Below are 15,482 nucleotides of genomic sequence, written 5' to 3' on the forward strand. Positions count from 1 at the left end.
ATTTCACGTGTGAATAGAGTCGATCATAGGATGGGTCTGGAGTTGGTGTTTGTTTTTTAAAGCTTTGTTTTTACTGTAACATGGTATTAATTTTATATTTTTAAATTTCAAGAGACTCATAAAGGTTCTGGTGTTTGGTTTTGGAACATGGTTTTCAACGATTAAGACACCTTTTTCCCCACATTTGACTATCAATTTGGAAAGCATTTTACAATTATCAAGTGAAGAAAAACAAAACCTAAAAGTTGCAGGTTAAATTTTATTGAGACCTTTCTGAGGACTGTTGCCCAGGAGATAGCTTCTCAGATAACTCTGAAGAATGCTCCAAAGAGGTAAGGGAGGAGCCAGGATAAGTAGGAGTTTTTGCTGAAAATGTGTAGTTGAAACATCAAAATATTACTGCTAATCACAAAAAACAGATACCTCAAGTTAATGATTTTTGTGCTTTTGTGTGTACGGGAAGATGCAAGGTCTGGGCTCATTGAAATTATTCCTTAGATAGGCATCTTAGATATGCAACTATCTAGGGCCAGTATCCAGAGCACACAATGTTTGCTGTTCATCTCCATCCTGAATTTGCCTTAGGGCTCACCATGGGGGGTTGGGGGGGTGCTGCAGTGGCTGATGGCTTGATGGCAGGCAAGGGCAACATACCATATTTACTGGAATGGTAGGAGTTCCCTTTCCACACAATCAATGTTAATTCTTAGTTTAATTGGCAGCATTTTTTTTTCTTGATAATACATAAAATAATAGTTTATCTTGTACTTTAGTGGCATCTTAAGCTCGATGAGATCTGGTAATGATGTCTAAAACCAACTGTTTTTGCAATTTTCATCTGAATATTTTAGCTGTCCTAATTTTATTAATAATTTTATTATTAAACAGTTTGCGGGGAGGCTTTTTTTTTTATTTAGAGTAACTGTTAACAGTTTGAGGTCCTCATGGTAAATTCTGTGACATTTTATGGTGATAATATATTACTTACATATTACCCAAGTATTGAAACCTCATTTCCCCTTATCTTTTTTTTCTTTGTTTTTCAAGTGTCAATATACAGTATCTGGTTTTATGACAAGAATGACTGTCACCGCATAGCCAAACTCATGGCCGAGTAAGTATTTCTGTTTACACCACAGATTTAATTAGTGATATATGGGAGATGAAAAAATGACTTTTCCCCTTTCTCTTTGTTACTGGAGTCCACTAACTCATGCTATTTTCCCCTGATTTCCTGTTACTGTCGAAGTTTTGAAAAAGGCAGCAAAGCTTAAAGAAATCTAAAATTATCTATAATCCTACTACTACTAGCATTACTGTTTTTGTCTGTTTCATTCCAGTCTTTTTCTTTACGTGTACCTTGGGTTGATGTGTGTGATTGTTTCTTATGTCCACTGAGAGAACAATGCACAACATAAAATTTGTGAGTTAATTTTTATTCAGTGACCTTACTGAGCGCTATAGCCTGGGAGATGGCCTCTCAGAGAGCTCTGAGGAACTGCTTCCAAGAGGTAAAGGAGGAGCCAGGATATATATGAACTTTTTTTTTATATATATACATCAGAAAAAAATCATCTACTCAAGATGTTACCACCAAGAGGAAAATACCATAGGAAAAAATATATTTACATAATTGAAACCAGCTAAAGACCACTTTGTTTTTAAACCAAAAAGGTAAGAAAAAAAAGAATTCAAAATATGACCCTCAGCAATAGTAACAAGAATTTTAAAATACTTTAAAAAGAAAAAACCAGGGAGCTAGAGAATGGAGTGCCAGAAGAATGAGGATATATGAACTTTCTTGCTGAGAAAAACATGTAGTCAAGCATCAAAAGATTACTGCCAATAGCAAAGGACAGACATCTCAAGTTGATGATTTTCGTGCTTTTCTATGTATGGGAAGATGCAAGAATCTGGGGTCATTGAAATGATTCCTTAGATATGCATCTTAATCTAAGGACCAGTATATCCAAAGCACAGAATGTTTCCTGTTTTTCTCCATTCTGAATTCCTCTCAGGGTGCACTCTCTGTGGGCAACTGCAGTAGCTATAGGCTTGATGTTTCTTGAACTGGAATGGCAAGCAACACTTTTTTCTTTACACTTACAAAAGTAAGATCATACTGTACATCCTACTTTTCATGTCAACAGCATTTTTCCAGGGCATTCTAGTATTTATAACGACTGCATTGTATTCAGTCCTGCAGACAGATCATAATTTAACTGTTAAACATGTGGTTAGAGCCATTGAACTGCCTAGCTCCAGAGGGTATCCTCTATATCCAGTGCACAGCCTAACCGCCACATGCAGTGGATCTGACTTAGGTTCTCTCCAGATTTCCACTGTAGCAGGTGGAACTGTGTTCAGTAACTGATAGAGAACTTCTGCACACATCCGTGGCTACTTCCTTTAAGAGAACTTATTTTTGACACAGATTCTAGGTTTAGTAGTCCCCAATCCTCTAATGTATTATGTTCCAGGAGAGTTCTTATAAACCAGAATCTTGGAATTTGGAAAGTAATTTTCATTGGATTGATGTTCTGAGCGATGGTTCATCGACCTTTCTCAGACTGGCGCACAGAAGCCACCCCTCATGTGGCTTACCTGTATTGCTGGTATGGCCATTCTGGTTTCTGGGAGCCCAAGACACTTAGGTGCTAGAGGGGCCTGAGGTGCTACAGAGCTCTGGACAAACTGTTGCAGTGGGCAGCGAGTTCCGGTGCACTTATGTTTCCTTTGCAATTTTTGCCTGAATCTCCTCAGAAATGCAGACCTCTCTTTCCCCTCTGTCAAATCAAAATTCCCTTTGCTCTCCTGCAAGGTTTTTACCTACATGCTTGGGGGGAAACAGTATTAATTTTCTTTTTAACAGTCTAATTTTAAACTAATTCTTGTAAAAGTGTAAATAATTAGGCCCAAAATCTCAGTTCCAGGTATATTTGCATTTTAAAAGAAGTGCACATGGCTAAGGCCATGTTTTAGTCCAGGACTGCTAACATGTCTCAAGTGGATGTTTATCTGCTTCCTGCTTTGTTTGCTGTAGCTATGAGCCACTGGCAGGCCATGTTTATTACTGTGTGCACCCCAAGGACATTGTTCCATATGAACTTGTGTCATTCATTTGAAAATGTGTTGTTGGCTCTCTAGAACCAGACTTTCTTTTTAGAACAACTTTTCTCTAAAAAAAAAAAAAAAAAGATAATAAACTTTTTTTACAAACCCATTTATTTGACTATTTTGTAGTTTTGAAAGTGACAGCAGAGGCAGCTTCTGATAACTTAGAAGACAAAGATTTGTTGATTCTTGATTGTCCTGAAATCCAGAATATTTTTCTTAAATATCTATGCTTTGGAATATATTAATATATAGACTTTCTCCTGCAGATTGAGAGCTTTTGGGCCCAAAGTGAGAGAACTTGGCTTTTGCAGCACTAACAGCTATTTGCAGGAAACCATTTTGAGCTTTTTTCTCTCTCAGGGCAGGTGGTACACCTAAGGCAAGACTTCAGAATGTAGATAAAGCAGAAGACTGAAGGCCTATCTGAAACTATTGTATTGAGCCTAGAAATAGGATGAGGAAGTAGAAACGGAAAGCAGAAAGGAAAAAGAAGGACATTCAGGGTTCCTTCACTAGAAATGCCCAAAAGAGGGACATTTGCTTAAGCTTTAAGCTTGTTTTACTAGAAGCAGGGGTGGTATTGAAACTGATTAGTGAATGCCCTCGTGAAACTGTTGATAGTGAGTTTTCAAGTGTCTGGCCTATTTATGGCTGAAGAGAATACCTAATATGTTAACATTAACTTTGTGATAAATGGTGTTCTGGTCACCGAAGATAAAAAGGTTACTTTATCTTCCTTTGCTCTAACTTTGCCTGCATACAGCCTCTATTTGCTACATATTTCAGAATATCACCTCTCTTAACCAGAAATACAGGTAAAATTCTTTTGGGCATATTGTGCATCTAAATATATGTGCCCGTTATTGCCCATTCTGTTAAATCTAGTTCTTATCACTATTTTGACAGCTGCAATATAATAAAAATTCTTCAAGTAAAAAATTGATTTATTCCAAAAGGTGTTAATAAGAACTGAGAAGCTATGTAGGAGAGCAAGAAGGTGGATTCAGGCTGATGTGGCCTATAACTGAGTATTAACTAATTAGTCAATTTTAATAGTACTCTTTTTTCTTATTATTAAAAGAGTGCCTGTTAATTATGGAAAATGAAGAGAAGTACAAAAAAAGAAAGCGAAATTGCTTGTAACCTACCATCAAGAAATAACCAATGTATATCTCTCCAGTCTTTTTTTCCTTTGCAACAGGCCTCACAGTTGTCACAATACAGTATTTCTTTCCCAAGAGTTGATTACCAGTATGGATATAAATGAAACAATATTTATTCTAATTGGTCTGATCCTCATATCACATGCCTGTCTTCTTTCAGTCTGCCATCAAGTCCATGATTCTACATTTGTTTTATAAATAATAATCCTATTAAGAGCTGTAAGAATCTAAATAGAGAAACGACACCATTACCTTAAAGCAGCATTTTCCAAATAAGAATCCTGCTTCAAGAGAAGATTCTACGGTCAAATAAATTTGGGGAAATCTGTAAGCCCATCCTTGGAGAATCATAACACATTTTAGCATGTTAAAAACTCAGAATGTTTTTGCTGTTTAAAAAAAAAATCTGTTTAATGTTGTTTAACCCAGTATTTTCAAATAAAAGAACCATCCCACACACACTATTGGGAGTTCCTGGACAGGCTGTTTTAAAGCAGTAAGCTGACACTGGGTGGCCTGTTGTTGACCTACTCCTCTTAGTCCATAAAAACAAACCTTTTGCTACTGAATTGTTTTATTGCCTGTCATCATCACTGTCTGAAAGTTCTCAATTAATATGATTATCAAGTTGTGACTGTACCCATAATATCCCATGGCAGGTAGGCCTATTCATTACAGTTGGGATTGAAACCTGAATGGATCTTTAAAAGAAAAAAAGACTAGTTGCCTTATTAAAATTTATTACTTTTATTTCAAGCTTGAAGAAAAATATAAGAAACAATAATATATCCACGTGCTCACCACCCAGCTTTCAGTTTCTCACATTTTGCTATAACTGCTTCAGACTTTAATATGTGGCAGGGGAGAGAGGATGTTCCTAAGAAATGAAACCCCTCAGATAGATTTGAAGACCCCAACCCTCGACTTAGACCTTGCCTTTTCATGCTTTATATATTTTCAAGGGCAGAATTAGCTTAAGCAGCACCAATCAAAATAAAGAGCATCGCCACAATCACCCTAACCTCAGTCACCCACTTAGTGATTTTTTAAGGAGAGAACAAGGGAAATCTTTTGTTTGCTTGTAGTGCCATCCTTAACTTTTGAAGATTCGCCGAGACCTCCGTTTTCAAGAAGCTAATCTTTCTCCTTGCTACCCCATTATCAATACACACTCTCCACAGGGGTTGTTCAACTATGCAGCCTTCCTTTGTCTTGGTGGCATTGTCCATTTTCAAATTTACTTCACCAGTTAGTTTGACTGATTTTGAGATACTTTTAAAAAAGAGAGAGAGATAATGAGATAATTCAGTAGAGTTTTCAGGGTACCTACTTCTACCCACTCTGGAAAGGAATTCTGTATTTTTGGCCTTCTGACAGTGAAATATATTGGTTGGTACTGTTGTGAGTGAGGTGGTGAAGTAGGTAGTCGTATACTCCTGGGATGGGGTAACTGAGGCTCTGTGTTTTGTATTGTGAGGACGGTGTTACCATGTGGCATTCTTCCTGTATCCTTGGAAGATGGACACCAAAAGAGTTCTTGGGTCAGATTGTATCAAAAGAGGTCTTTCTAAAACCTGGTTCTCCTCCTGTAGCGTGGTAGAAGAGGAGACACGGCGGTCCCAGCAAGCAGCTCGGGATAAGCAGAGTCCCAGCCAGGCCAACGGCTGCAGTGACCACAGGCCCATCGACATCCTGGAGATGCTAAGCAGAGCCAAGGATGAGTATGAGAGGGTGAGACTCTGCATGCTGAGTGGGAGAAGTAAAGGGAGGAGGAGACCTGCAGGGGGGCTCGTGGGCTGGGGAAGTCACCTCCAGGGCCAGCGGGAATAAGTCGTTCAAAAAGAAAACATGTCTTATAATTTTAAGCCTAAAAGATAAGGAAAGACATTTTCTTACCTCAGAAAATTTAGAATGCTCTTTTTCTATTCCTGTAAAATTACTGTGGGAGAAAACGATCTTGGACTGCAGGAGTTAGCCTGTAGCAGGTAGTTCTGGAAAGGTTTTACGCCTCTTCTTCCACCCTGCAGGCTCTGCTAGGTCTTAGGAATTTATGTAGTTTTTGAAAAGTACTCTGATAATTTGCACCCTGTAATACCGAAGCATATATTTATGATCTGTAATTGGTGCTAGGTGCACAGCCCTCATTAAGCACCTTTTGGAATATTACCCAAATGAGAGGCTTTTCTAGAATGCTTTTTTTTTTTTCTGTTTTGTATTTTAGTTTGTTTATTTATTTATTTATTTAAGCCTCGCCACATGGTTTGTGGGACCTTAGTTCCCCGACAGGGACTGAACACAGGCCCTCAGCAGTGAAACTGCAGAGTCCTAACCACTAGACCACCAGGGAATTCCCTGGGTTTTGTTTTTTTTTTTTAATGTTTATTTGTTTATTTATTTATTTGGCTGTGCCGGGTCTTAGTTGTGGCATGTGGAATCTAGTTCGCTGACCAGGGATCGAACCTGGGCCCCGTGCATTGGGAGCACGGAGTCTTAGCCACTGGACCACCAGGCAAGCCCCTGCCTGTATTTTAGTTTAAAAGTTAATCGATAACATTTTCTCCCCAAAGTTGAATTAAACGGAATTTGTGGTGCATTCATTAATTTATTCAATACATACTTATGAACTGTCCACTATGTGCCAAGCAGTGGGCAGTTCCTCAGTGGTCTTCAAACCTTGTGGCTTTGGAACTGTCCTGGCTTTTCACCTGACATCAGCACTTCAAAGCCCCAGGCTTCATTGGAGTGAGGTGGAAGGTTTCCACTGCTGCACTTTGTTTCAGCAGAATTGTAATTGTCATCTTACTCTTTACTGACATTGGGTTAAGTTAAGCTTTTTTTGTTTAATCTTCACCTCACCAAAAGTTCAAGGAACAAGGTGTGAAAAACACTAAGACGGTAGCTCCCCTAACAGTTCTCTGACACTAGCCTCTACATTGTCAGCAGGTGGTCCTTGAAAAGAGGTTCTAATTGGTCAAATGAGTTAAGAAAACATTGTTAGAATGGCTTCTCCTCCCCCGTCTTCTTGGGGCTTTACAGTGCTCAAGACTCTGAGAGGTCCCACAATAAACAAAACAGTAACCCCAAGTTCCAGATTGACTTGACTACAGGACCATTTTTCACATACTACCCTTTAACATCTCAAGAATCTAGAGTTCGGGGAACAAACTTTGGAAGCAGTGCTCTAGAAGGTAGTTGCCCGTAATTAAAAACAGTAATATTCACCATAAACTACAACAGATCTTCTATGTTCAAACACCAAAGGTCCCACCTCCTGGGTAGAGAAATGTACATTAGAGCCCATGAGAAGTTTCAGTTTATACCAAATTCCTCAGTGTCTCATAGAGAATTACGAAGAATTTGTGGGTCTGTGAAAATTAATATAGGAAAAGCAGTCATCTCTATAATGAATTCCTTGATTCTTAGGAAACTAGGTGAGATTAATTTCAAGAATCATTTCTGAACTTTTAGGTTACCATATGTTACCATAAATTCCCTCTTGTATCCTTAATGAGATATGGGTTATCTACATAGATACCTTGTTCTGTTTTTATAGAGACCTTTTGGTGTTCTGACAACAAGTAACTAATAAGTTCCGAGCTCTGTCACCTGTTCCCAGTGATGAGTAGATCAAGGTGCCACACAGGGTAGGAAGTATAGGCGCTGTACACTAGAGCAGACACTCCAGGAGATGGCCCGCCTTCCCCCTCAGGCTGAGAAGCGAGTAATCTCCAAAGGAAAGAAAGAACTAAAGCCTTGTTTTTCTACACAGAGCTGTAAAGGAACTCTAGGTCACATGAGCAGAATAAAAATCTGACACGATTTCTAGTTAATAAACATTGCAAAACTAGAAAATATGGAAAGTGCAATAATTACTGTTGTAAAGAAAATTCTTCCATGGTGTGGAATAAATGAAATTTCTGTGGTTGGATTAAGACTAAACCTTTGGGAATTTAGTTAAATCTTTGATATTTACTTCATAATATGTTCTGTTTTTGAAAACCGTCCATAAATAGGTGGTGCTTCCTTAAACAAGAGTTTCGTTTCTTGTCTGCACTTGCCTATCATCTAATCAAATGGGGTTAGTATTAGCAGTGGCCCCTGGATGGGCTCTTCTCTGGTGCCGATTGTTCCAGATGGACCCTTTATCTTTAGGTAGAGACTTGGGAGATTGATAATTTCAAGGGCAGGGGTACAAGCTAGGCCTCAGTGATGGAATTTAATCCCAATTCTAAATCTCCCCTGTCCAGTGTATATAATACAGTGAATGAAATTCCAGACTTTTTTTTTTTTTTTTTTTTTTTTTTTTTTTTTTGGCTGCATCGGGTCTTAGTTGCGGCACACAGGCTCTTCTGCTTTGTTGTGGTGTGCAGGCTTTTCTCTAGTTGTGAAGTGCAGGCTTAGTTGCCCTGTGGCATGTGGGATCTTAGTTCCCCAACCAGGGATCGAACTGGCGTCCCCTGCATTGCGAGATGGATTCTTAACCACTGGACCATCAGGGAAGTCTGGAAATTCCAGACTTTTGAGTGAGCAATTTCTAATAGAGACTATTTGAAAATAAAAATACTTTATAATAATCATTTTCTCCCCAAGTCCTATAGTAGTTTGTTTCAACCAACTTCCTGGGTTTTTTTTGTATTTATTTATTCATCTATTTATTTATTTATTTATTCACTTTGGCTGTGCCGGGTCCCAGCTGCAGCACACAGGATCTTCGTTGCAGCATGTGGGATCTTTTTAGTTGCAGCACGTGGACTTCTTAGTTGTGGTATGCGGACTTCTTCGTTGCGGCATGCGGACTTCTTCGTTGCGGCATGCGAACTCTTAGTTGCGGCATGCATGTGGAATCCAATTCCCCAACCAGGGATCGAACCCAGGCCCCCTGCATTGGGAGTGTGGAGTCCTACCCACTGGACCACTAGGAAGTCCCCCAACTTTCCTGTTTTTAACGTAAAGAAAGATAGCTGAAACACAGGCCTTGACTAAGGTTGGCCCATTCTGAGTCACATCTAGCCACAGGATGTAATCCTAGATTTTGGTAGGGACTTTTTGTTTGTTTTAGTGTAATTGCCAAAAAAATTTTTTTAACCCAGAGGGATTTTTTTGTTCTTAAAAAAATAGGAACACTATTATTTTTCTTATTATGTAAGCAGTGCATATTAATTATAGAAAATTTTATATTTTAAAATTATTATTATTTTTTTCCTTATAAATTTATTTATTTTTTGGCTGCGTTGGGTCTTCGTTGCTGTGTGCGGGCTTCCTCTAGTTGCATTGAGCGAGGGCTACTCTTTGTTGCGGTGCAGTGGCTTCTCTTGTGGAGCACAGGCTCTAGATGTGCGGGCTTCAGTAGTTGTGGCACGTGGGCTCAGTAGTTGTGGCTCGCAGGCTCTAGAGCGCAGGCTCAGTAGTTGTGGCACACGGGCTTAGTTGCTCCGCGGCATGTGGGATCTTCCCAGACCAGGGCTCGAACCCATGTCCCCTGCATTGGCAGGCGGATTCTTAACCATTGCGCCACCAGGGAAGTCCTATATTTTAAAATTATAATAAACGGGAAAAAAAAATAATTCCACCACCTAGAAATAATTGCTACTAATGCCTTGTTATTTATCCTTCCACAAATTTGTCTAAATATGTCCCAATGTGTGTGATAATATTTAAGTACACAGTTTTATTAACTAGTTTTAAAACTACTTTTTCATTAACTTTTTTGTAACCTATCTTTTTTCCAAAGAACAGTATCTTTTTGTGACAGTATTCATCTCACAGGGAGTCCCTGGGAGAGTTCATTTGGTAGAATGAAAAGCTTTTGAAAAAGCAAACTGTGATGTTAATAGTTGTATATTTTTATTTCTGTGCCTTATATAAACAATATCCTAGATTTTTCTAATTCTGTTTGAGAACTCAGAAGTATACCTTTGTAGCTGTCTTGTTATTAATTAGCATTAATTTTCTCTTAAGATAAGTTACTTGAAATGGGATTGGTAAATCAAAGGATTTTGACATTTTTAAGGTTTTTACCAAATACCGTAAAATTATCTTCCCAAGTTTGTTTGTGGGACTTCCCTGGTGGCGCAGTGGTTAAGAATCCACCTGCCAATGCGGGGGACACGGGTTCGATCCCTAGTCCAGGAAGATGCCTCATGCCTCGGAGCAGCTAAGCCTGTGCACCACAACTACTGAGCCTGCGCTCTAGAGTCCGCAGGCCACAACTACTGAGCCCACATGCTGCAACTACTGAAGCCCACGTGCCTAGAGCCTGTGCTCCACAACAAGAGAAGCCACCACAATGAGAAGCACGCGCACCGCAACAAAGAGTAGCCCCTGCTCACAACAACTCGAGAAAGCCCATGCGCAGCAATGAAGACCCAACGCAGCCAAAAACAAAATTAAAAAAAAAAAAAAAGTTTGTTTTTGATTGTCCATTTCCCCCAATTCTTATGAATACTGGTTACTATCATTAACAAACAAACCCAAAATAAACCCTCAAAAATAAATAAATAAACAAACAAACAAACGTTCCAAGAACAGCCCTGCATAAGTGTAAGAAAATATTTGAAGTTCTGGAAACCTTTTAAAGTACAACCCATCTTATAGCTCATGAAGTAAGTATTGCAGACTCACATGTCCCAAAACCAGGTGGGCCACAGTGGCGCCCACAGTGGGCCAGAGTGGAAGTAAAACCAACAGAGAGCCTGTCCCTGTGTCATCTGGTCAGTTGCAGCTCAGCTATAGCCAGTCGTTACCAAATGGGCTGGTGTGCCACATTATTCAGCTTTTCTCTGAAAATGACAAGCCAGGATTTTTATGTGAAAACTGCCAATTTTAAAGATACTCCTGAACATTTACACCTTCCATCTTAAGAACTTGTTGTGAGCAGTGTTTTCATTTTATATTGGGTTGGCCCAAAAGTTCGTAACATTTTGTGGAGAAACCGGAACGAACTTTTGGGCCAACCCATTATATTTTCTGTAATACAATTCAGTTCCAAGTATTCCCCATAAGGTGTTGATACTGGTTGATGGTGGTGTTGCACAAAGAGGTATGTTAGAAGATAAGACAGTTCATAAGCTTTCACAGACTATTTCACCTCTGCCTAAATGGGTAACATTGAGTAAATGGTGTTCTGAAATAATACAAGGACTAAGTCATTTGAATAGAAAAAAATGCGTATTATCCACTCATTTCACATTCAGTACCTACTCCTGCACTAGGCACGTATCTTTATAGTATGGTGTCAAGAAAGTTAATCTGTCTCTGAACTAAAGTTTGGGGCTTCTTTTTTTAAAAAGTCCGGTCCCTTGACTGTTCTAAACTGTTTTTGGTATCTATTTTGACACAGATAATGCTCACTAGATGCTTGATTATATAGCCTAAATATAGCTTAGTTTCTAAATTCCATGTCCATCTAGTGATCATTTTTTTAGGATTCTTTCTAAGAACAAAGATACAAGTTAACAGGAATTTTTAAACACTTTATTACAATGTTTTGTCATCTGTGATAGTGATGTTTAGAGACTTTTTTAAAAATTTATTTATTTATTTTGGCTGTGCTGGGTCTTAGTTGCAGCATGCACGCTTCTTAGTTGCGGCATACATGAGGGATCTAGTTCCCTGACCAGGGATCGAACCAGGCCCCCTGCATTGGGAGTGCAGAGTCTTACCCACTGGACCACCAGGGAAGTCCCTAGAGACCTTTTTAATTTAATTTTTTAAATATATGATGGTGTTAGAGTACTTGTACATTCATATGTCCAAAAAAATGAACCTCAACCTAAATGTAACACTTTATACAAAAATCAACTTAAAATGGGTCAATAGATCTAAATGTAAAAAATAAAATTACAAAAATTTAGAAGAAATGTATATTTACCATATGACCCAGAAATACCACTCCTAGGAATTTACTCTAGAAAATGAAGCTTTTGTCCACACAAAAACCTGTACATGAATGTTTGTAGAAGCTGTATTCATAGTCACCAAAAACTGGAAGCAACACAAATGTCCTCCTATAGGTAAATGGTTAAAAAACTTGAAGATCGTTACGGAAAAAACCCAAACGAACTTTTTGGCCAGCCCAATACATAACAACAGCTTGGATGAATCTCAAAGGCATTAGGCTAAGTTAAAGAAGCCAGCATTCCATTTATATGACACTGTCAAAAAGACAGAACTAGTGCCAGAGAACAGATCACTGGTTGCCAGGAGTGGAGGGAGGGCATGACTGCATTGGGATAGCCCGAGGGGGTTTTGGGGGGTGATCAATATGTTTTATATCCTGATTGTGGTGATAGATAGGTACACAGATAGAACTGTGCACTCCAAAAGTTAATTTCACCATATATTAACTTAAAAAATAAAATGGAAAAGAGTACATGATAAAGTAATGCTACTTGCTTTTCCTTAAAGGGGTTATAAAAGTAACAGTTGTTACTAACACTGTTGTCTAAAATCAGGTGCTCAGCTTTCTAGAAATTTTATTGTACAGGTTAATTTACATGCAGGTCCAGAGCAAACATTTGGGGGGATTTTATGCTTGACTTTTAAAATAATGTTTCTAGTAACCTTGAATGCTGTTTTGTGAGCCAAAGAATAGCAAGCTTTTCACATGATATACTTTTCCTTCTAATTTAAGAATCAGATGGGCAATTCAAATATCTCCAGCCCTGGGTTACAGCCAAGTACTCAGATCTCCAATCTGGGAAGCACCGAGACTCTAGAAGAGACGCCATCCGGGTCCCAAGATAAGGTTTGTACAGCTAAAGCCCTAACTTTATCCAAGGTAACCTAACAGAGTCAACATTTTGTAAGGATTTTAATGCAGTACAAGTTTGATTTGTTGTTCATCTGTCAGAGTATGTATGTACAGGCAGCAACGTAATGTCATCCTCTCATGTCATATCCCCTGGTCCATGTAACTGTCTTTCATCTGGATTTTGCCGTAGCCTCCTGTCTGGTTTCCCAGCATTTGCCCTTGCCACTCCCTCCCCTATTCTTAACCCAGCAGCCAAAGTAATCCTGGTATAACATCAGTTAGATCATGGCCTTCCTCCAGTGGTATCTCATCTCACTCAAATAAAAGCCAGGGTCATGGCAGTGGCTCACAAGCCCCTACCTGATCTGGCCCCCCTAACCCTGGCCTCATCCTCTATCTTTCTGCCTTGCTCCCAGCCTCATTGGCTTTTCTGCCTTTCTGCAAATGTGCCACACATGCCCCTGCCTCAGCACAGGCCTTTGCAATTACAGTTCCCTTGGCCTGAAAGACTTCCCTCCTAGAAGTAGCTTGCTTCCTTTCTTCCTTCAGATCTCTAGTGTCTTCCATAAAAGTGAGAGCCTCTCTCACCACCCTATTTTATTTTATTTATTTATTTTTTTAATAAATTTATTCATTTATTTATTTATTTATCTTTGGCTGCATTGGGTCTTTGTTGCTGCACGTGGGCTTTCCCTAGTTGTGATGAGTGGGGGCTACTCTCCATTGTGGTGCACGGGCTTCTCATTGCGGTGGCTCCTCTTGTTGCAGAGCACAGGCTCTAGGCACATGGGCTTCAGTAGTTGTGGCTCGCAGGCTCAGTAGTTGTGGCACACGGGCTTAGTTGCTCCGCGGCATGTGGGATCTTCCCAGACCAGGGATCGAACCTGTGTCCCCTGCATTGGCAGGAGGATTCTTAACCGCTGCGCCACCAGGGAAGTCCCTCACCACCCTTTTTCTTGGCTGTGTTGGGTCTTCGTTGCTGCGCACGGGCTTTCTCTAGTTGCGGCGAGCAGGGCTGGTCTTTGTTGTGGTGCGCGGGCTTCTCATTGCGGTGGCTTCTCTTGTTGCAGAGCACGGGCTCTAGGCGCACAAGCTTCAGTTGTGGCACACGGGCTCTAGAGAGCAGGCTCAGTATTTGTGGCACACGGGCTTTGTTGCTCCGCGGCATGTGGGATCTTCCCTGACCAGGGATTGAACCTGGGCCCCCTGCATTGGGAGCACAGAGTCTTAGCCACTGGACCACCAGGGAAGTCCCAGAAAACCATAGTTTTTTAATTAAACTTTTTATTTTGAGATAATTATAGATTAATATGCAGTTGTAAGAAATAATACAGAAAGATCCATGTCCCCTTTACCCATTTACTCCATTGATAACAGCTTGTAAAATACAGTACAATATCACAACCAGAATATTGATACAATATACCCATCTTGTTCACATTTCCTCAGTTTTATTCGTATTCATTTGTGTGTATGCGCATGTGTTTATTTAGTTCTATGCAATTTTATCTCATGTAGAGCTTTGTATGTCTTCCACCACAGTCAAGATACAGAAGACTTCCATCACCACAAGAATCCTCTGTGTTGCCCTTTTGTTACCGCGCTAACTTACATGTCACACCCTCCCAGCCTTCTTCTGGCATCCCTAACCCCTGGCAGTGACTAATCTGTCTCCAGGTCTGTAATGTTGTCATTTCAAGAATTTTCTATAAATGGAATCATACAATATATAACCTTTTGGGATTATGTTTCTTCACTCAGCATAACTCCTGGAGATTCATTGAAATTGTTATGTATATCAATAGTTCCCTGTCATTGCTGAGTGGAATTAACATTTTTAACCATTAACCTGTTAAAGGACATCTGAGTTGTTTTCAGTTTGGGACTATTATGAATAAAGTTTCCATGAACATTTGTATACAGGTTTTTGTACATAAATTCCCTTTACTCTGGGATAAATGCCCAAGAGTGCAAATTTGGGTAGTTTGGTAATTGCATGTTTTAGTTTAATAAGAAACTGCCCTGCCATACTGTTTTCCAGAGAGGCTGTACCATTTTACATTCCCATCAGCAATGTATCTATAAAGTTTTTAGGTATGTAGATGGTAATTCAGTTAAACCACATTTTGTGTACCACATTCCTTTCCTCCATTTTTACTGTATTTGGACTTAGGATCCTGAAGGTCAAACATATATTAGAAGCAATGCTGTGTTTTAAAAAAATCAAAGAAAAAAGTAGTGCTATATAAAATTTAATTTTTACAAAATGTATGTTAAGAGAGGCGGCAAGGGAAGGAGCAGATTCCTTCTGGTCTGGTTTATCAGCCAGTGGGCCAGTCACTTCCCCTTTCCTTCTGAATCATGGGATTAAGGATTCTTGCAGTGCCTAACTCACAGACTTACTGTGAGATCCAAATGAAGAAATGGACCCCCAAAAACTCCATTTTATA

General features: G+C 39.4%; 1 protein-coding gene across 2 annotated transcripts in view; it reads left to right on the forward strand.

Moving 5' to 3' along the window:
- DCP1A (decapping mRNA 1A) overlaps positions 1-15,482 on the forward strand; it is a 63,010-nt gene that overhangs the window by 29,030 nt on the left and 18,498 nt on the right. The window contains exons 4-6 of one of the 2 annotated variants that reach the window (XM_068557737.1): positions 1,048-1,114; positions 5,873-6,011; positions 12,913-13,026. In XM_068557737.1, the coding sequence (XP_068413838.1) occupies positions 1,048-1,114; positions 5,873-6,011; positions 12,913-13,026 (320 nt within the window). The remainder of the gene's footprint in view (positions 1-1,047; positions 1,115-5,872; positions 6,012-12,912; positions 13,027-15,482) is intronic. The other variant, XM_068557738.1, reaches the window with a different exon arrangement.

This window comes from Eschrichtius robustus, chromosome 12, assembly GCF_028021215.1.
Source record: "Eschrichtius robustus isolate mEscRob2 chromosome 12, mEscRob2.pri, whole genome shotgun sequence".
In the NCBI taxonomy this organism is placed as follows: Eukaryota; Metazoa; Chordata; class Mammalia; order Artiodactyla; family Eschrichtiidae; genus Eschrichtius; species Eschrichtius robustus.